Source organism: Dermacentor andersoni, chromosome 2 (genome assembly GCF_023375885.2).
Source record: "Dermacentor andersoni chromosome 2, qqDerAnde1_hic_scaffold, whole genome shotgun sequence".
In the NCBI taxonomy this organism is placed as follows: Eukaryota; Metazoa; Arthropoda; class Arachnida; order Ixodida; family Ixodidae; genus Dermacentor; species Dermacentor andersoni.
Genome location: NC_092815.1, coordinates 19,690,938 through 19,710,888, shown reverse-complemented (window position 1 = coordinate 19,710,888; position 19,951 = coordinate 19,690,938). Strand labels below are relative to the sequence as shown.

The 19,951-nt window shown below is 45.3% G+C and overlaps 2 protein-coding genes across 10 annotated transcripts in view; one reads left to right on the top strand and one right to left on the bottom strand.

The window, feature by feature from the left end:
• Positions 1 to 10,966, top strand: part of LOC126542792 (uncharacterized) — a 53,087-nt gene extending 42,121 nt beyond the window's left edge. For 6 of the 9 annotated variants that reach the window (XM_055077461.2, XM_055077458.2, XM_055077460.2 and 3 more), the window contains 4 exons: positions 427 to 519; positions 5,109 to 5,270; positions 9,896 to 10,051; positions 10,479 to 10,966. In XM_055077461.2, the coding sequence (XP_054933436.1) occupies positions 427 to 519; positions 5,109 to 5,270; positions 9,896 to 10,051; positions 10,479 to 10,704 (637 nt within the window). In that variant the 3' untranslated portion in view covers positions 10,705 to 10,966. Of the gene's footprint in view, positions 1 to 426; positions 520 to 5,108; positions 5,271 to 9,895; positions 10,114 to 10,478 lie in introns of all 9 variants that reach the window. The other 3 variants (XM_055077463.2, XM_050189857.3, XM_055077462.2) reach the window with 3 other exon arrangements.
• A 612-nt stretch (positions 10,967 to 11,578) lies between these two features.
• Positions 11,579 to 19,951, bottom strand: part of LOC126542799 (transport and Golgi organization protein 2 homolog) — a 51,001-nt gene continuing 42,628 nt past the window's right edge. The window contains exons 4-7 of the mRNA XM_050189876.2: positions 18,398 to 18,471; positions 17,601 to 17,757; positions 14,120 to 14,230; positions 11,579 to 11,792 (exon numbers count right to left, since the gene is read on the bottom strand). Coding sequence (XP_050045833.1) covers positions 11,636 to 11,792; positions 14,120 to 14,230; positions 17,601 to 17,757; positions 18,398 to 18,471 — 499 coding nt within the window. The 3' untranslated portion in view covers positions 11,579 to 11,635. The remainder of the gene's footprint in view (positions 11,793 to 14,119; positions 14,231 to 17,600; positions 17,758 to 18,397; positions 18,472 to 19,951) is intronic.

Sequence of the window (19,951 nt, the reverse complement as noted above, 5' to 3'; positions counted from 1 at the left end):
TTTTAGAATTTATTTTTAGAGAACTGTACAGTATATCACAAATGAAACTAGTTCTGTCTATAAACTGTACTTAAATTGTTATCAATGTTTTGTAGCTTTCAGGTTTATAGACAAATTGGAAAAGTACTGAATGTTGGGCGAGTTGGTAGCTATTCATTATGAAACTGCAGTGCACACACAACACGATGCAAGGCAGAGGTAATAACAAGGCGCTTGTGTGTGCACTGCAGTTTCATAGTGAAGGTTACGGGTAGTCTGCTCTGCCTGAATATGTTACTTAAAATAGTGCACGCAGCCCCCCGTATCAAGTGTGAGAAATTCAGCCTTTCAGGAATGTAACAAGGCATTGTTGAGAGCAAACCTCCCAGTTAGAGCTGGCTGGCACTTCAGCAGCCATCTTGTGTTGGTTCTTTTTCCTGCCTCCAGTTGTGCCATCACTGAGGAGTCTGTAGAGGATCTTCTGAGCTCCTTGCCCAAATTCTTGTTAGCAGAGCTTTTCCCTGACCAAACGTCAACAAGGTGCAGTCCCTACTCTTGCATTCTGTCATGTGTGTTTAGTCCTGTGCAAAAGTGGAGCAAGGGCTTGTTTGCACCAATAATTTTTGCTGCATGCTGAGTATTTTAGTTTCAATTTGTTGTTTGTCAAATTTTTTTACCTGACAATTGTTTCTCAACAGCATCTGGATTGCCATTCACAGGCTAGTCAAAATCCAATAAAAGTGGCAGCTTAACTGTTCGCAATATGCCTTAATTTGGCTCTTGCATTGCTCAGTGATTTAAAATAAATCAAAATGCTCCTGCTGAAATTGCAGCATGAAATAATCAATACAGTCAATGCCCAGTTTTTCAGACGGCACATTTTTCAGAAATGCCTGATAATTCTGGTTCATTCACTGCACCGCCATGGTACCCCATAGAGCCAATGTATAAAAACATCTGAAATTTCAGACGCTGAAACTCTTCTTTGTACGATTTTCCATACTTTTTGCCATTATCACAGGTGTGAAAAGGCATTCATTGAAGCCACCACCACTGCCATTTTGATGACTTCACAGCCGTAGTTTCTGTGGCAACGCTAGGCCTAACTGCTTCTATGTTCATTACCAAGCTTCCTGCAGTTAGGTACCGTGCTTTTCATTGAAAGAGTTTGCCGCTGTCTGCAATCGTGTTGACTCCACATTTGTCGTCCTTGCCGATGGCTTTGCAGCACGGAAAGCACAGCAAAGATCAAGCGTCGTGTAATGCCAGTTCTAGAAACCTTCGCCACAATACAGCAGTGTTACATGGTCAAGCATATGCAAAGTTGATGCAGTGAAGCATACTGCGAGTGGAAAGGGGCTACTGTCACGGCACACATCATGTATTCCTCAATTATACACGTGTGCACCTGCATTCTTCTCCTATCACAGTACGAGCACCTATATACCTAATAATTGCACTGCCAGGCTTTCAAAGCTATTTCGGACATCCTTGTGACGATTTGAGCCATTGGGGACAGTGAAAGGCAAGCAATTTTCTTTTTTCTGATGTTTTCATCGCCCCTGGAGAGTCCGAAAAATTGGACGTTGACTGTAATGCATGCCCATATCATTGCCAATGCAGCAAGAAGCACAGGCAGTGCAACTAAATAACAGTAGGGTAACACATTCATGTAGTTATGTATTTGCCCAGCTATGCTAGGTACCTATCCTTTGTAAAAATCTCAAAATTTGCACAGGTGGTCTGAGAACCTTTTAAAAGGTCATCTCTAATGTTCGGTATTGTTGATTATATCTCATTACTAGTTGGTTCAGTATTGTTCATACATTTTTACACTTGCACAAGCAACAAAAGTGCTAGAAAAGGAAGCATAATGACAATTTGTTTTTGAATCTGACTGATACTTGCCTTCTCGGTATTCCATCTGTGGATTTTTTTGTATTTGGCCCTTGAGACATTCAAGTTCCTTTTCATACCCAATTTTACTGCAAAGTTTTACTGGTCTTGTGCCTAACCATTTGATTTCCTAAAATGAACAGCTTGTGGCACTATTCAGTTGTTTTATGCAGGTTTAGCAGTTTATCAGTGCTGGACATTGTAGACTCTTGCTATGATGTCCAAATGGTATGGTTATTCATGATGGCAGACATGAATAAGAATAACAAGCAGCATGCCACATGAAGCCACTACTTCCTGTTAATCAATTTGTGTGTGTCCTATGTCCATTATTTCAGGGAATGCCTGAAGTCCTAGAGGAATCTGCATCAGTATACTTATTGTGCAGTAGATGGGGAGGCAGCTCTGTCTTCATTCTGTGGATGAAACGTTACAGCTTCAGTTTTAGTAACATATGGTTTCAGCTTGTTCTTTAAAGACCAGGCTTCAGTTAGTCTTAGTGTCTTATTCACATCACAATCTTTATCTATGCCTAAATAGCTGGAAACCTGTCGTGGTTGCTCAGTGGCTATGGTGTTGGGCTGCTGAGCACGAGGTCGCGGTATCGAATCCCGGCCACAGCAGCCGCATTTGGATGGGGATGAAATGCGAAAACATCCGTGTACTTAGATTTAGGTGCGCATTAAAGAACCCCAGGTGGTCGAAATTTCCGCAGTCCTCCACTACGGCGTGCCTTGGTGTTGTCCTTGGTGTCAGTGTTTGTTGGCTTCTTATGATATTACTAATAAAAATCGGGCCCCTCGGTTAAACCCCTTTCTTCTAGTTTATTTCATAATCGGAAAGTGGTTTTGGCACGTAAAACCCCACAATTTAATTTATATAGCTGGAAAGAAGCTAGTATTATCATAAATTGTAAATCTTCTGTAACCATAAAACAGTCCCCAACTGATGATTAGGAGACTAATAATTTGGACATGCTTGATTATTCAGACAGCTTCGCAGCATCACCACTGGCTGCATAGACTTTATGTATGGGAAGACCAAAATTTTGGCACCTCACAGCACACCGTTCACTGATTCGGACCGCGTGCTAATTCAATCACCGAGTCAGGCATGAAGAGCTTCATTTCTATTTTGATATGACGCCAGCATAGTTGCCATCCATATCGCTGGCATCCTCAAAACCAAAACTAGCTAAGCCTAGTCCAGTAGTCGCCAGCCGCATGGAAACAACGAACAAGTCAAGCCATTAACTGCTGTAATGACGGCATTTGTTATTTGTCATGCGAGCTATGCGATTTTCATACATCCTGCGATTTTCTACTCTTGTTAAGTACCGACACGATCCTTGGCGACAGTTTTTTTTTTGTTGCTGATAATCATCGCATGCACAGTGCATTTGGCTCCAAAAAGCAATGAAACAAGTGGGTGCACCGTTGCACTCTGCTCATCATATCAGCTCTACAGAAGCCAGGGCAGCATTCTGGCTTCCACTGATAGCACAAGCATTGTGCACAAGCATTGTGCACAGAAGCAGCTTCAAATGGCACCAACTCCACCCTTCATGTCTGCGTGACTAGCTATTGGCATGAGGTCCACCTGGTGGACATGGAATCTAACGCGTATTGTCTGTACTTTTGTCTATCTGTAGCAACAGCATGAAAATCACACTTATACAGGTTGCAGGCAAGCGTATGTGCATGCAGCAATGCATTCATGAGCTTTTTTTTTTCTTTTGGCACTTGTGAAAGAAAGTTGGCTATATTCAGGAGAAAATTATTTTTATTTATTTGGTCCCTGTTCAGTCCAAATTATCGGTTGGGGACTGTAATAATGCCATTTATCTACAAAATAGAAAAACTGTCCTAGAATACTTTCTTGTGGGACACTTGGTTAGTTTTTGGATCAGAGGTGTGATCAGAAATTTGAACAAACTGTGATTGACTCTAGGTATGATTAGGCAATGAGATTGTGCCATGGATGCCATGCATAACCAGCTAAGATTCTAAAAATTTAATTGGTGATTGATATTCCGCATGCTTTCATTAAGTGTAAGTATATTCCCAAGACTAATATCTTCTAAATATTCTTATATGTATTTGTTTTTGTATTTATTAATGAACACAACATTTTAATTCCTGCTAATAAGTGACACCTCTGTGTATATTCTACTGCTTCTGCACACCTTGCAAAGGAAGGGAGATGTCATGTGAGCTTAATGGCTTTCTGCATGTCAACTGCAATACTTCATCAACTGCAACACAGCAGTGCCTAAATGTCTGCTTTGTAATATTTTAATGCTTTTAAATTTCTTTTCCAATAAAAATAAAAGCAAGTGACGTATGTGGTTTAAAGCACTGCCACACTTCTGGTCTAGAATGAATCGTCTGCTGCAGCTTCTGTCTGTGCACATGTCTGTGTGCGTGTGTGTGTGTTAGGGTGCCATGAAGAAACAGGGTTAAGGAAGATCGAAAATGGCAAAGTGTTTCGTGCAGGTGATCATCTTGCATTTACTTGCGTGTGGTTCAATTCCTCATGAAAGGATTAGGTGCAGTGCTTCTGTGTAGTGTGAGAGAGGTGCCAGGTAAAGCTTAAAGCTTGTGTGACCGACTTGTGTACTTGCCATGTTGTGGTTTGTGAGCGTAGTACTTTCTGCCTTGATGACACTGGTGAATGCATGTATTGCAACAGCTGTCTGCAAGTAGTACAGTGTTGAAGTCTGGGGCACTGCACGTAATCTTTACCTTTAGTGCACCACAGGCCATTTTGGAACAAACCATATGCTGTAAGCGGTGTAGAAATGCAATGTGCAAATAAAGTGGAAGTAGATGTTTGTGCCACAGGATGTCGTAATGCACAGTGTAGCGACAACTCTGTAGAGTGAGAGTTTAGATTGATGCCTGTGACTTGAAAGGAGAGCAATTTGGTACAGTGGGGTGAAATTTGAGGGAGACAGCATTGCTTGAGAAAGGTATTCTGTCTAAGCATTCCTTTTGGTATAGTAAAAATAATTTTGGGGGTCCTTTGCTGGGTTCTTTAACACTAAATTCATGAATTTCTTCTCGGAACCAGGTCTTTCTCATAGCCTGCATCCATTTCTTGCATTAGTGGCTGTTGAGCTTGCTTAGTAATTACAAGTGTTGCAGGGTTAGTACATTGTAGCCCTGTAGTAAAAGCGCACCTTGTGTGTTGTGGCAGGGTGTAGACTAGTACAAGGCAGTTGCTTTTCTCAGGAGGCAACGAAAGAAGGCTGCTCTTCAACCAGATGTGCCTGCCAAGACTGCTGTCGTGCCCAGCCGACGGTCGCTTATCATGAAGGAAAACTGGCGCAAACGAAAGGAGGCCTGGCTCTCTGCTGCTGCGCAGACTTTGGCAGCCGCTTCTCAGCCTGGATGGTATGACACAGCTCTGCTTTTGTTTACGAGCAGCTTTGAGTGAGAAAGTCCAAAAGCTGATTGACTCATTGGATTAAGCGGCTTGCAAACGCAAACATTTATCCATTTGATTTGGAGGTAATGCTTTTCTACTAAACATTCCATACCATATTTATACGCATAATGATCACACTTTTTTGTAAAAAAAATTGACGCTAATTCACGGGTTAAATTTTTCACAAAAATAAACATTTACTTTTTTCATCCCGCATTTGCTGCGGGATGGTAAGCAGGCGGCTGCCGCTGTCAGTGGGACACCAAAACAGAAATGGTGGCCGGCGGAGCAAGCCGAATGCGCCGAACGCGATTATTTTTCTTCTCGTGAGTACATTACGGGCATTGAAACAGTTTCTTCCGTATCAGTAATAAATAATATCATTAATACCGGCAAGTTTGCGACAATAACGTAGCCATGTCCACTTTGAGGAGAGAGAGATGGGCGCGCTTAGCTGCCAGTGACATAAAAACACATGGCGGCATGTTTCCGCCAAGGGTGGGTGAATATCTTAGTTGCGTTACAAGCGTCAGCGTATGAATAGGGTGCACTTCTAACGTATCGGTGTAAACGGGGCCACTATCGTTGCAGCTCGCGATTTGTTGCGTGCCCACGAGTGCAGACAAAAAGAATTGAAAGGCTCCCTTTATGTTGTTGTTGTTGACCAAAACCATGATGAAGCTTACAAATAATAAAGCCGAGGCAAGTTTGGTTGTAGCTTTTTTTTTTTTTTTTTTTCATGGAAGTGCGGAAAGTGATGAAAGGAATGAAATGGGGCATCTGCTTAATAATGTTGGGTGCGTGCAGACCGCTTGGTATGTCTTCAAGAGTTGTCCGCGCAGCATTCGACAGACTGTAAGCGCGATCATCATTAGCTAGACTTGGCACATGACACATTGCTGTGACAAGTTCAGGGTGAAATCATTACACGGGAAAGAAAAAAAATCTCATCGTGACGACCAAATTCAGGGATGCGATCATTACACGAGTGCGATCATTATGCGTGTAAATACGGTATATATGGTTTGCAGAGGCCCCTGTTTCACTGGCTCGTTAAGAGGTTCACATTTCGCTGTGCATGCTGCTTAATAATGCACATCTGTGCGTTACTTGCTTGTTTCATCCAAAACTAAATTTTTAGTAGCGACACAAAACAAAACAAGAATTTGCAACAACAGTATGGCGGTGTCATCTGTAGTTGTTTGTATTAAGCATCGTGTGAATTGTGTTTGGTTGCAAGATGGCACGTTTATTTCTTACTGTGAAGTTTAAATTTCGTGTGTCATGTCGCCGCAGACAATCCATACTTCTAATTTATTCTGGGTATTAAAAGGTGTGTGCCATCAAATGACACCTTGGTGTGAAATATGAGCACAAATGAGCTAGCTGTTTAACCAAAACTGCATATACACTGCCTATTTGTGTTCTTATTTGTGCAACGTTCAGTGTTCTGCAGTAGTACATAGAGGCTAGTACATACAAAAGGTACTTGCATCTTTCTAGGTGTCAAGACATGGAAATGAGCAGCACCTTTCTAATAAAAGTTGTAAATTGTCTCGTGATACCTTTGGTGCCGTTGGCTGCGCTTCTTCTGCTTGCTGATGGGTTGCTTCTTTCTCTCATTCTCATCCACTCCCAATATCTTTGTTTGTTTTATTTGTTTATTTATACAAGGCAGATTTACAAGGAATATTTGAAGATCGTCCTCATTTTTGGTTTTCAGAAATAGTTGTTGCACTGTTTTATTCGGTCTTATAGGTTACGGGATATCCAAGGTTTTCTCTCTTTTTATGCTTCTTGAGTGGCTCCAGTGCAAAACATGTCATGTGGATTTGAGTGATATGAGAAAAGCGTTGCAAGCACTATTTACATCCATTGCTTCAGTTACTTCTGCCCAGTGGTAACTTGAAATGAGTTCCACAAATGCTCTAATATTTTGTTCTCAATAGTTCCTAGTTAATGTCTCGGGGCTCGTATGGAGTGGTCACTTTTGGGTTAGAAAACAGTATATCTGCAAGTGGTCACTAATGTCACAAACTAAGGCACCTGATTTCAGATTGAATCCGATTAAGAGTTGTTTCATAGGTGGCGGCAATTCTGGTTGATATATCAATTACATTTGACCAGCTGAACGACTGGAATATTTTTAAGAACACAGAAATGTCTGATTGTTAGGGCAAGCATTTCTATTGAAATCGCTAACTAAACAGTTACAACTTTTCTACTGGGCTGTACTCCAACATTTTAGTGAATTCAGAAAAGTCTTGCATGGTTCCAGGCGGTAGGCAGTACACTAAGGAAAATAAAATGTTAAGGCACTCTAAAGAAATAAAATACAAGTGCTGCCAACAAAGTCCGCTTTCATTCAAACCTATCACCAGGCTAAAGCTAAGATTTTGGTTTTGTTATGCACTGAACATGTCTCTGTGGCAGATATCATTGCTGTAGGTTGTGTTATGATTGGACTAGTAAACAAATTGTTTTTATAAGGATATAACTCACTTGTAATATATTATTCACCGTGGTTGCTCAGTGGCTATGGCGTTGGGCTGCTGAGCACGAGGTCGCGGGATCGAATCCCGGCCATGGCAGCCGCATTTCGATGGGGGTGAAATGCGAAAACACCCGTGTACTTAGGTTTAGGTGCACGTTAAAGATCCCCAGGTGGTCGAAATTTCCGGAGTCCTCCACTACGGCATGCCTCATAATCAGAAAGTGGTTTTGGCACATAAAACCCCATAATTTAATCACTTGTAATATATTATTGCATTGTTGATAAAGGCAAAATAAGACATCCACCTAATTGTAGCATTTGCTGTAAAGGAAACCCATACGGGTTCCTTGTAAAAAAAAGGCTCGCAGTTGAAAAATTAGTCCTGGTCTGGACCCAGGACCACCGCCTTTCTGGGGCGGCCACTCTCTCATCAGAGCTAACCAGGCGGCTAGCAGGATGAATTTTTCTTGATCTGCAAGGCATTTTTTTTTTTTTTTTTAGGTACCCATATGGGTTTTCTTTGTAGCAATTGCAACGATGGGATGTCTCATTTTCCCTTTGTTAATTACTTCTCTCCACCTTGTGGGTTTCAATAGATCTATTACATCAAATTGTTGCATTGTTCTCAATGGACCTTAGGCTGCACAACTATAAAACCATTTCTCTAAATTAGATTAAAAGCAAAATCCTACATTAGGTATGGCCTACTTAGAGTGGTAAAAAAGCGGTGTCTGTTTCCAGTGGCAAGTTAGGAATGCTGGAAAGCATCCTGTGCCCCAAACAAAGCATGATGTGTATGCCTCATGTCCTTCTGTCTGTGGCTCGGTGGTTACAATGTTCTGCTGCAGAACTTGAGGTTGTACAGCATTCTTATCTGACCTAGTGTTATGTGTGAACATGTGCATAAGCTCTTTCATGCTAGCCTCACTCTCATTTCTTTTTTTTTTTTTAATTATCTTCTAAGCAGCTCTAAATTATCCCTGTTCAGACATAAAAGCAGCACTGCGCTTTATGAAACTGCCTTGCATTGTGGGCTTACCTATTCTAAGCACTGGTTGTTACAAAGCAGCCTGTATTGGGCCTGATAAGTGCATTTTAACTGCTGCTTTGGAGCGAGACAGGGCTCGCAGTAGGAAGCAGTGGTCAAAATCTTGCCTCTGTCCTGAAGTTCATGTTCATGTTTGTCTTAATAGAGCGAGGAAGGTGACACAAGAGAACGGGACAGGCATTAAGTAAGCAAGCACTTGCTCTGTCATGTTGTTGCCATCTTCCTTGCACTATTGAGGCAAACGTGCATTCGTACAATGTCGCTCAAGTTTGTCCCTTAAACCTATGTTCATATTTGAAAGACATAATGACAGTATGAAGTACGTGTCAGCTACATTATTGCTGTGAAGGCTTGCTGGCGATTTCTCACATGCATGGTTCATGTTTAGCAGTGGCACACACACACACATGTAAGCCCCCCAATTAATGTAAGCACTCTGCTTCAATTGAGGTACTTTTCTCATGCTTATGAATTGTAGGATCAGCAAATCAATTGCACTGATCATTGAGGTTAAGCAATATTTTTCTTGTACTTGGGCTTTGAACAAAAGTGACGCGAATGCTGTGCAGCTTTCAGTATCTGTAGCACAATTTTATGGCTATTTACCCCCAGCAGCAACTCCGGCCTCATCACAGAGCAGACCCATAATCGCAAGAGACTCCACAGTGGAGCGTGATTGCACAAATGTTGCAGTTTCAATCCTTTCTCTGGTAGCCACGTCACACCAAGGGCACATGTGGAAAAAGTGCCGAGCTTTAGTGTGTTATGCATAGGTGCACAAGAAAAGAGAGTCGTAGATAATCTAAAGCCCTGCATCGTGCTCTTCTTGTTGCGATCTTGCTGTTTATTGTGAAGGTTTATACGTGTGCAGGCATGAAGCTAACGAACTCTGCTGAAAATGCTGACTATTCGTAAATTGTGCTGCAAGCTTTAAAGGCCATATGCATGGTTTTTCTCATTAAGGTGTCTACGAGTGGAGAATCTCCTTCTTTCATAATCGCTGCAAAGCTTAAGTGTGTACTGAAGTGTGCAGTATCTTTCCCTTGCAGTGCATCTGGCAGTGATCCCCCATCCCCCAACACAGAGCAGTGCGAGGACTCTCAGCCAACTGAAGATGGCAGTCAGTATCTGGCACGATCAATGGCACTGCTGCGTTGTCGTCAGTATCGGCATGATTTAATAGCTCAGATGGACCTACAGCAGAGGTATTGCAACCTGTGAGAAAACCCTGTTCACCCTTCTTCCTCGTTGTGCGCGCCCCATTCAGGTAAGCTGGAGCTTGCCGAGGCCAGGGAGAGCTTGTGCTGCAGTGTGTTTCCCCAGGTTTTTTTCAAAATTGCATTTGATAAGGTCATGTGGAGCATTTGATTCTTTAACTTCTTTAATTGCTGGCACAGAGATGCAGTCATCTAAGCCTGGTGGATCGCACTGTTGGTAAAAGTTCCGTAGTACTGCTGGGTCAGGTTTTCCTGATGTCTTCACACAAATTGTGGGAGAAGTGTCTGCATTGTTTAGAAAATCTTTTAGTATGCAAAAGTTGCTTACAGCTTCATGCATATCGAGGCACGTCTTTAGCTGAGTGTTCATTTGTGAAATGTACGGGAGTGGCCTTGCTGAAAACAGATTTTGCAGGGCTCGACCACAACGCCACTACAATGCACGGGGCATCCACATCAAGTCCAACAAGGATGCCTGCGACTGCCTGCAGGATGATTGTCCTGGCTGTCATTTTCCCTGCCCAAAATGTGGCTCACAAAAGTGTGGAGATGAATGCCGGTGTAACCGCAACTACGTCTATGAGCAGATTGAAGTGGAGGGGTACCCAGATGTCATCTTTATGAACTCTCTGCTTGCTTGAAAAGCTGGGTCCATCAACTCTTCCTTGTAGGTGTTTGCTGGTTTATACAAAGACTGCTCCTGTGGACAAGTGCTTCTCCTGTCATTGCATGCAGACCCTGCCAAAGGGCCTGAGAAGAGTCTTGGGTTTTGCCACCCTATTTTGTGTTTGAAGCAGTGAGCTGGCTCCAGCCAATAGCAGCGTGGCCCTGTGTTGACTCATGTGTTGAGTTTTTTGTAAAATTTTTTGAGGGTTGATACATTAAACTTTCTGGCTTTCTGAACACACTGTTTGTTGGTGATGGTTTGGAGAGCCTGCAAAGAGCCAGGCAGCACTACTACTGCTGTATGCTAGGAGTGTGCTAAGAGTGTACTAGTAGCGTGCCGTACTTGGCTGCTTTCGGGTACAGGATGAGTGTGATTTATATTCTGATGTTGCTGCCACGCAATAGACCCTTTCTGTGCCCGCATCTTGGCATGCGGTCTAAGAATGATCACAACTGAGGTGGGTCTGTTAAGGCTGTTAGAGCTGTTCCATATACGACCAGGGACAGGAGACTCAAAATTGGGTCCTCCCCCCTGTGCCCGAAGCTTCTTGCACATGGTGGACAGTGCAGCCCATCAGAGCTTTCTCGACGTTATGTGTGCATATACAAAGGCAAAAAAGCTGTACATGCTGCGTACTGTTGGTTGGACGTGCAAGATGGTGGATCACTCGCATGTGTACACACACAGATACCAAGGGTGCGCCTTGTTTACCTCGCTTCGCGTGAACACAAGGCCTCTTGTGCCTTGCGGAGTGAGCAGCGATTTAAGTTGACGTGTTTCTTTGCTTCGCATTACGCTTCTCCACCGTAATGAAAGCTTTCGCGAGAAGCACAGACGAAGCCGCGGACTCTGAGTGCATGACATAAATAATAAGCATCAATGAATAACAGGCGCCTAGATCGTGCTCAAAGCCGGGACGCGAGCGATCCAGGCTCCTGGATTCCGAACTGCAGCCTCGTCGTAACCCAGGGTTCGTTGCCGTTCAGGTCTATTGGCTGCTGCATGGTACGCTCGGTGTAGTCCACGCAGCCTCTGGAGTCGACCAGGATGACGCTGTGTGTCCTGCAAACAAGGCATCGCCGATGAGCACCAAGGCATGCCTTCACTGAAGGTTGCCATGAAAGCATATAACAAAGCTCTGATGATGGTTCTGCGGCTTATGTTGGTCACAATCTCGCTCGGCTGTTGGTTCGGTTACTTCGAAGTGTTGTTGCAGTTAGCTCTAGCTCGTCTTAATTCTGCTTCGATCGGGGTGCTTGTTTGTGTTAGGTGTAAGACAAGGCATAAATGATGAATGCCCTGATGTAGCCCTACAATAGCACAATGCAGCGCTCTTCTGTCCTCTTAGTGCATCTGTTCATCATGTGTGTGGCGCCTTCAGTTTCCTATCAACGGAGTGGCTCCTACCTATTGTGGGGGATTGGCCAAGATATGGATGGATTATCCCAGTTTATAATGAAATAATCTCTGGATGTCTATGGAATTAGCACTATAGAACGTATAATTACCTGTTAAAATAAAACCATTAAAGTCAGATTGAATAAATCAACATTAATTTAAAAGTACACATTAACAAGAAAAGATAGTTTCAGACAGTGCAGCAAACGTCCCTGTGGCTGAATCCCAAAGTGGAAGCCCCAAACTAAAGAGTAACAGGTTCTAAGTCCAGGCCAAGTCTACTGATATTCTTTTTCACGCCCCAGTAAAGCGGCGACGAGATTTGCTTGGTTGGCTGGTTTTCCTTTATAATCGACTCGTACCCACTGTGAGGGATTGACCAAGGATCGGATCAGTTAGAAAAATTTCGAATAGAAGAAAAAACTAAAATTAGACAAATATTTATGCGCTTCGCAGGGAAATTGTCCTGGGATTCAGTTAGAAACTCCTGAACACCTGTATAGTGCATAGACATACATATAATGACGCACAGTGAAAAGAATTTTCTTCGATAAAGTGGCGTTTCGCCCGTGGGCCCGGCATTCGTCGGAGCAAAACATTTTATTTGAGAAATGGCAGCATAAGAACGGGTCTGTAGTCTCATCACAAGATGAGCAGAAAGGGGAGGGCGCCAAGCCACATCTATGCAGATAGCTTTATTAAACAGGTACTCGATGACGCAATTTAGGGAACACGTCTGTGATGGGTTGATGTTAATGATACATGTTACTGATTCAAATTTGTTAATGGTGAGTCTTGCGTAACTGCATGATTAAACCGCGCCGGAATATTCTTCTGCTATACGCGTGGCACTGCTATGGCGTATAGTGTAATGGTAGGCGTGATGGACTACGGAATTATATAGAACGGCAAAGAATAAAAAGGGTAAAGTTCTGCGCTAATCTATAGGAAGGTGTACTGTTCGAAGCCAGATAAGGGTGACCCAGAATGCGAAGCTATGGAAATATAATCTTCATGCTAGTGTGGAACTGGCGCAGAAACTTTTTTTTTTTTTAACGTCGTGGTATTCATCCACTGTTTGAGGCCGGAGCCTAAATATATTAGGAAAATAAAATACTAAATAGATCTGCGGTGAATAACGAGCAGTTGTACTGTCGGTAGTGTAAACGTAGGGAAAACACAGAATGAAAAGAATATTACTTTATTGAAAGTAATCTTCATTTTATTCTGTGTTTTCAAGAGAAATACTTGCAAGTTGGCACGAACCGCGTATTTTTATGGCCGAGAATACACGCAGCGGAAAGGTAAAAACAACGAGCTCGATGACATAGCCACCTTTCAAAGTGGGGGTGTGGGAGGTCTTAAAATCCATACAGTACACGCACTCTCCAGCCACCCATAGAAACTCTATGCAGCCACCCACCCAAGCCGTTTCAGCCGAAAAAAAAAAAACGTACGGTATAAAGGGGACAGAAGCGTCATGGTGTCGTTCACGGAGGCCTAGCTGCTGCAAAAACTACGCGTTGCAGTCGCTTCTGGCCATTATTCTTCCGCCTATGCACTCAATGCGGTGGACCGAAATTTAAGTCGGAAGGCCTGCTTTACATCTTCCCTTCAATAAGAAGCATCGCTCGCTTCGCCGCGCTGCACCACAATAACTGGTTAGTCTAATTTATGCTAACGATCTTAACAACAGTTAGCATTAAGGATGAACAAGTCTGTTTTGATCATCTAGACGGCGCGCTTCTTGAAACAGCCCTCAGCTTCCCGCTTAAATATGTCTGGACAGGCACATATTTGCTAAACTTCAGCGCATAGGCGCTCTGCTGTTTGACCAGTAGTGCCTCGACACGTCCTACGTGACTGGGAGCCTTGAACAGCGCAGCCTTGGGGATCGGCCGCTGCTGGACGCCGCGGAACGAGGCTCGGAGACAGCTCATCAACAGCACTCGCTGGCAATGCGCTCTCGCAAGATGCGTGGTGACCCTAACCTGGATCCGTAGTACTCGTCCTCGACCCGGACGAATACGGAGCTGAGGCTTCGTAGCGATTCTTCGGACCTGCCTTCCGCGTCCTTCAGCAGCTGGTCGTCGGGGAAGTACCTGCGTCAGATGTACGAGGAACCTTTGGTTGGTTATGCCCCCCGAAATGAGACACGGTGCACATCCCAAGAACCGGTGAACCGTTGCGACCCTTTATTTTCTATCCTCTTGTGCCCAGTCATGTGTATAGAATTTATCGCTGATATAACTGTCGGAGAATAAAAGAGAAAGCGCATCTGGAGCCAGGAGTGAAATGAAATGCCGGCGCTAATATACAGACTGATGAGCTGTAAAATATAGTGCTCGGCTAAAAGCTCGGCGAATCCTTTCTTTAATTGGTATATCGCAACGAAAATTTTTGAAAGCGCATTGCTTGCATTCCAATATGCACCAACTGTACTCTCAAAGTGATTACAGCGTAATTTCTACTTTTAAACGCTCCACTGCGTTAGCCCGTGACGCTGTCGTGAAAGTGAACCGGGCATTTTCTGGGACAGCAGCGCTGTCCCTGCTTTACGTGCTGCATATGCGACGTATGAGTTTCTTATGGTGGGTGACTAACCCTCCATAATTTAGACTTGCTTCCACCAGGCCATGGATGCGTCATGAGGCATTGCTCGCTCCGTTTCCGTGATCGCTGCGTTTATCGCACGCGATCGCAGCCAATAGAAAGCGCGCGGATATGTTATTGCGATAGCAATTACATGCGTACCCCAAACGATTTTCTTGCCGTCGGTGTCGCCGTGATGTTCGGTGCATATTTGGGTACATGTATGCTATGCGCCATACCATGCAATATGACACGCGGTATGTGCGGCTTATATTGCCACACCATTATATCACTACAGTTGCTCTTATATACCACGTCTTGCATCTTTTTTGACATAAATATTCCTAGGAATTTTAAGAATGGCAGCGCACAAACAAATGTAATTGAAACAAAACACCAGCAGCGCATGCATTTTATCTTAAATCTTCTCACATTCAAATATTAAAAATTATGGGGCTTTACGTGCCAAAACCACTTTCTGATCATGAGGCACGCCGCAGTGGAGGACTCCGGAAATTTCGACCACCTGGGGTTCTTTAACGTGCACCTAAATCTAAGTACACGGGTGTTTTCGCATTTCGCCCCCATCGAAATGCGGCCGCCGTGGCAGGGATTCGATCCCGCAACCTCGTGCTCAGCAGCCTAACACCATAGCCACTGAGCAACCACGGCGGGTATATTTAAATATTAAAGGTGCGTAAAAAATAACAGCTAAAACCTGAAAACAATTGGCGCAGCTTTGTTTCAAACCGCAGGAAAGGGGTTTGAAACATACCCCATACAAAAAAGTAGTGGTAGAGTCGCTAAGAAAGACGTTGGCTTTTATTTATAAACATATATGAAATTGTCCGATGGCAGAATTCAAACAGAGGACCCCAAGCACAACAGGTAGTTTTTACTTAGCTTACGTTTACTTCAATTCATACTGCCACTACAGCCACGAGTCTTACACTTGGTGTAATATTCTAACATGTTGATATCGCATTCACTGCTTCGCCCTTATGGTGAAACTGTGATAGTTCTTTTTTATTATTATTGCTGTGAGCAACACCATCACGCCCAGTCTTACTGCTGCATGACGTCAGAATTTCACTCTGTGTCTTGACGTCAGGTCCGGCGTTTTAGAGCGCAGCTCTTTGGCGTCCGTTCCTGGGTTTCGCGTCGTCGTCGGCGTTGTCGTCGGCCTCGTAACCAGCTCCGCCCCCCTTTCATCCCCCCAGCGCTAGCAGCGACCGACTGATACCGCTGGATGCCGCTGACGCCGCTAGAGAGTCAAGATAACGTGACTGCATAGAACACCGTCGCCGCCATGCAGAAAGAGGAGGAAAGGGTCCCCCCCCCCTGTTCTTGTGTGGCGGATAGGGTGCTCTTCAGTTGCCGACGCGCCGGTTATTTCACGTAGGCCCCGGCACGTCGACGAATACGTGACCGCCTTCCCACGGCTAGACCTGGTTCTTAGCGCTGCGGAAGCGAGGGTATCATATTGTTTGTGTCGGCATCGGCGGCGTTGTCCCTGAAACCAACTCCGCAGCTGGGGTTGACTCACTATCGGCGTCAGCGGCATCAGTCAGTCGCTGCTATCTCTTCCCTCCTCCCTTTATCGTGTTGTCCGCTTGCTGCGCGCGCTTCTGCCCCCATCGTTTGCCGCTGGGTGTACACGCCGCCCCCCTCCCCCCTCTTCCTGCGAGTCTCCGGTTGTCAAAGCGCCGGCTCGAACTTAATTCCTTTCTTCGCTCCTCCTCCAATGCAACCCCTGTGCGGCGGCAATCAGAGATCCAGATCGGTGGCGGCGGATCTGTATATGTGCACCGCCCGAGCCGAAATTGCCGCTGCCGTTCGCCCTGTGCGGTGGCAATCAGAGAGCCAGATCGGTGGCGGCGGATCTGTATATGTGCACCGCCCGAGCCGAAATTGCCGCTGCCGTTCGCCACTGCGAAATTATCTGCCAGTTCTTTCTGAGCCATGAGCGAGACGACCGATGGAAGTCCTCCGTCTGCTGCTGCTGCTGCTGCTGCTAAGAGCAGAGGCCCAGCGCCGTCGCCGTCAGAATCCAGAGGTGCGTGCCGCCGAAGCAGAAGCTTACCGTCGCCGCCGTCGAGATGATCCAGGAGTACGCGTCGCCGAAGCAGAGGCTAAGCGCCGCCGCCGAGAAGACCCTGCCGTTCGCGCCGCCGAAGCGGAGGCTCATCGCCGCCGTCGAGAGCAACCAGCAGTAAGCGAGGCTGAAGCAGAAGCTCATCGCCGCCGCCGAGAAGACCCTGCAGTTCGCGCCGCCGAAGCGGAGGCTCATCGCCGCCGTCGAGAGCAACCAGCAGTAAGCGAGGCTGAAGCAGAAGCTCATCGCCGCCGCCGAGAAGACCCTGCCGTTCGCACCGCCGAAGCGGAGGCTCATCGCCGCCGTCGAGAGCAACCAGCAGTAAGCGAGGCTGAAGCAGAAGCTCATCGCCGTCCCGTTCATCCCGTTCCTCTCGCTCGTAACGCGTCCCACGGCTGTGACAACCTCGCGAGGCACTTGTATAGATCTCGTCTTTGAGAATCAAGCATTGGTGTACCAAGTCGAACATATATCAGTCTATTTCTCCGACCACAAAGCTTCCTTCATGACTGTCAAGAACTGTTAGTGGAGTCTTTGTTAAAGGAATACGTGTGAAAAATAAAAAAAAAATTCTGTGATAGCGCATACATGTGTTGCTCGATTTCTTTGCCTCAATCTATCGAAAAGGTGAAACAGCTTATTTGCTGCGCTCAAATTTCGCATTAGGAAGTAACGTAATCGTCGGTAATTTTTTTAGATCAACTTTAGTATCAAGTTAAATTACACAGTCTTTCTCATGCTGTACTTTACTCCTGTGCGTAAGTGTCTGGGCGTGGAGCGCTCACTCGGTGCTGTTGCTCATCATCGCGATGAGCTCGTCGAGCAGCGCCTGCTTGCGGCCGACCTTGCCCTGTCGCTGCACGATGTCGCCGAACTGCGCCCGCGACTCGACCACTTTTCGCCACGGACGCAGCGGGTTGCTGTTGCCGAAGGCGTGGAAACCTGCGGTGTAAGCAGTAAGCGCCGTTGTGGAAAGTCCCTTCTCGCAACGCCGAACAAAAAGAAGGGTATTATCTCTTGCTGCTTCTTCAGCACGATTACACCGCTGATATATGCGGGTAACTTTTCGAAAAGGGCTCGCTGCGCTGGCGGAGCCACTGCCCTGGAAAGCCGTTGGTCCCGTGTTCGACACCCGGACGAGGACAAATTTTTCTTTAAACGCGATGCCTTTTTTCCGAGAATTGCAGTGTGGGTTTCCTCTGTAGCTTCGTGGTACTTTCGAGTGGATGACGTTTTTTTTTTCCCCCCTTTTCATGAAACCTTCTCCACACTATGAATTTCTACAGAACTGATTTGCTATATCTAGCGCTTAGTTAGGTCGTCGGCTACTGTGCATGTACAGAGTATTCTAACATTAAAGGGAACATATAATTGGTAATAGGGCAGTAATTATTTCTGAACCGCCAGTTCATGCTTCAACGGGCTGTTGCATTCGCTATAAGGAAATTCAAATGCCCAATAACGAACTTACATTGCAAGGATAGCGTACACAGCAATGATTCTGTCCCGCTATGCGTTCATATATACACATGTTCACGCACCTAATAAATGTACATGCGTACTAAGCATAGCAGGCTCTCACCTGGTTTTAGGTGAACTGGTGGGGAATCGAGGGCGTTCGTATAGCAGCAGGCTTGGATGTCCTGCCTTGAAGGGCTGCGTAAAAATAGAGCATTTACTTTAGCAGAATAAAACACGCACAGAAAGCACAGACCGTCTGCTTGGCCAATTCGCTGTTGTGGGTGTGAGTCATCGTTTGGTCACAAGAGCGAGAACATGAGGCAATAACAACAAGGACATGATGGCCGCCCGATTCTTGGGCAAATGAGGCATTGCTTGGGCTATCCCCCTTAGTTGGTGCGAGCCATGACAGAGGTTCATCATCATCAACGTGATAGCGGCTCTGTCTCGTTTCTACAAAATGGTGCCGTAAAACCAGGATTCTTGCGGCCCTTCTCCAACTGGCAACCGGTCGTCACCGATTGCGGAGCCACAGAAGACGGCGTGATTCGAGGAGGTACCCGCAGATTGAGCCAACAGGACGACAGAAGCACGCAAGGCCACCACGACGAGATCGAGTCTTGCGTGGATAAAAAGAGCAAACATAAGATGCAGGCCATCGATTTAACTGTACCTTACAAGGTGGACGCATACATATTGCTAAAGGAGCGGAGGGCACTGAGAACGCAGATAACCAATGTGGGGACAGAGGCTGAGAAGAGAAGGGGAGAGCCGCGAGTGCTGTCACTCGTATCAAGTGAGTGAGTGAGCGAATAAACTTTATTGCAGGTCCGGCGAGGACGCGAACTCGTCGCGCACCCGGCTAGCCCCACGTCGGGACCGGCAGTCTCCGTCGCGACGGACAGGCAGGTACTCGTATCAACCCAGATTAAACTTCCGCAACGCTGAAAGCGACAACGAAGAAATAGAAAAAAAAAAAGGTTAACCCCAGAGACAACTGATGGGGAATTTGAAAGAGCTATTGAGTACGGCTCGACGATCAGAACAACTCTTTACAGAATCAATCAATATATTGGTTGTGCAGCAGACTCATTGACCCTCCAACAATAGAGTGTCATGACTGAAAAACAAGGTTAACTAACACCAACATGATAAAGCTTCCTAAGCTTAAGTGGCTCAAGTTTGGCGGCGATAAGATGAAGTGGCAAACATCATGGCATCCGTTCAACGCAGCAGTACACCAAAGGTCAGATATGGCTGAAGATAAAAAAAATTAGCTATTTAATATCATCACTAACTGGGAAAGCAGCTTAATGTATCCGAGGGCTTAGTTTTCCGATCGCAGTTAGAAGCAGGCGACCGACACCCTAAATGATAATTACGGCATTGAAGCAGTGTTAACCGAAATGCACGTGACCGAACTAACTACTCTGGAACCAGAGAAATCGTGCAACGACATTGATAACTTAAGAAAGCTACGCCAGAAGATACAAATGCATGTTCGAGGGTTTGAGTTTCTAGGTCTACGCAGCGAGTCGTACGCATCCATGTTTCTGGTAATACTGAGGAGAGCATTAATTACCAGCAGAGTTCTATATTGATATTAAGCTGAAGGAAAAGGAAGTGATCAAGTGAAACGGGACCGTAAACTGGAACATCGCAAACTCTAATGCCG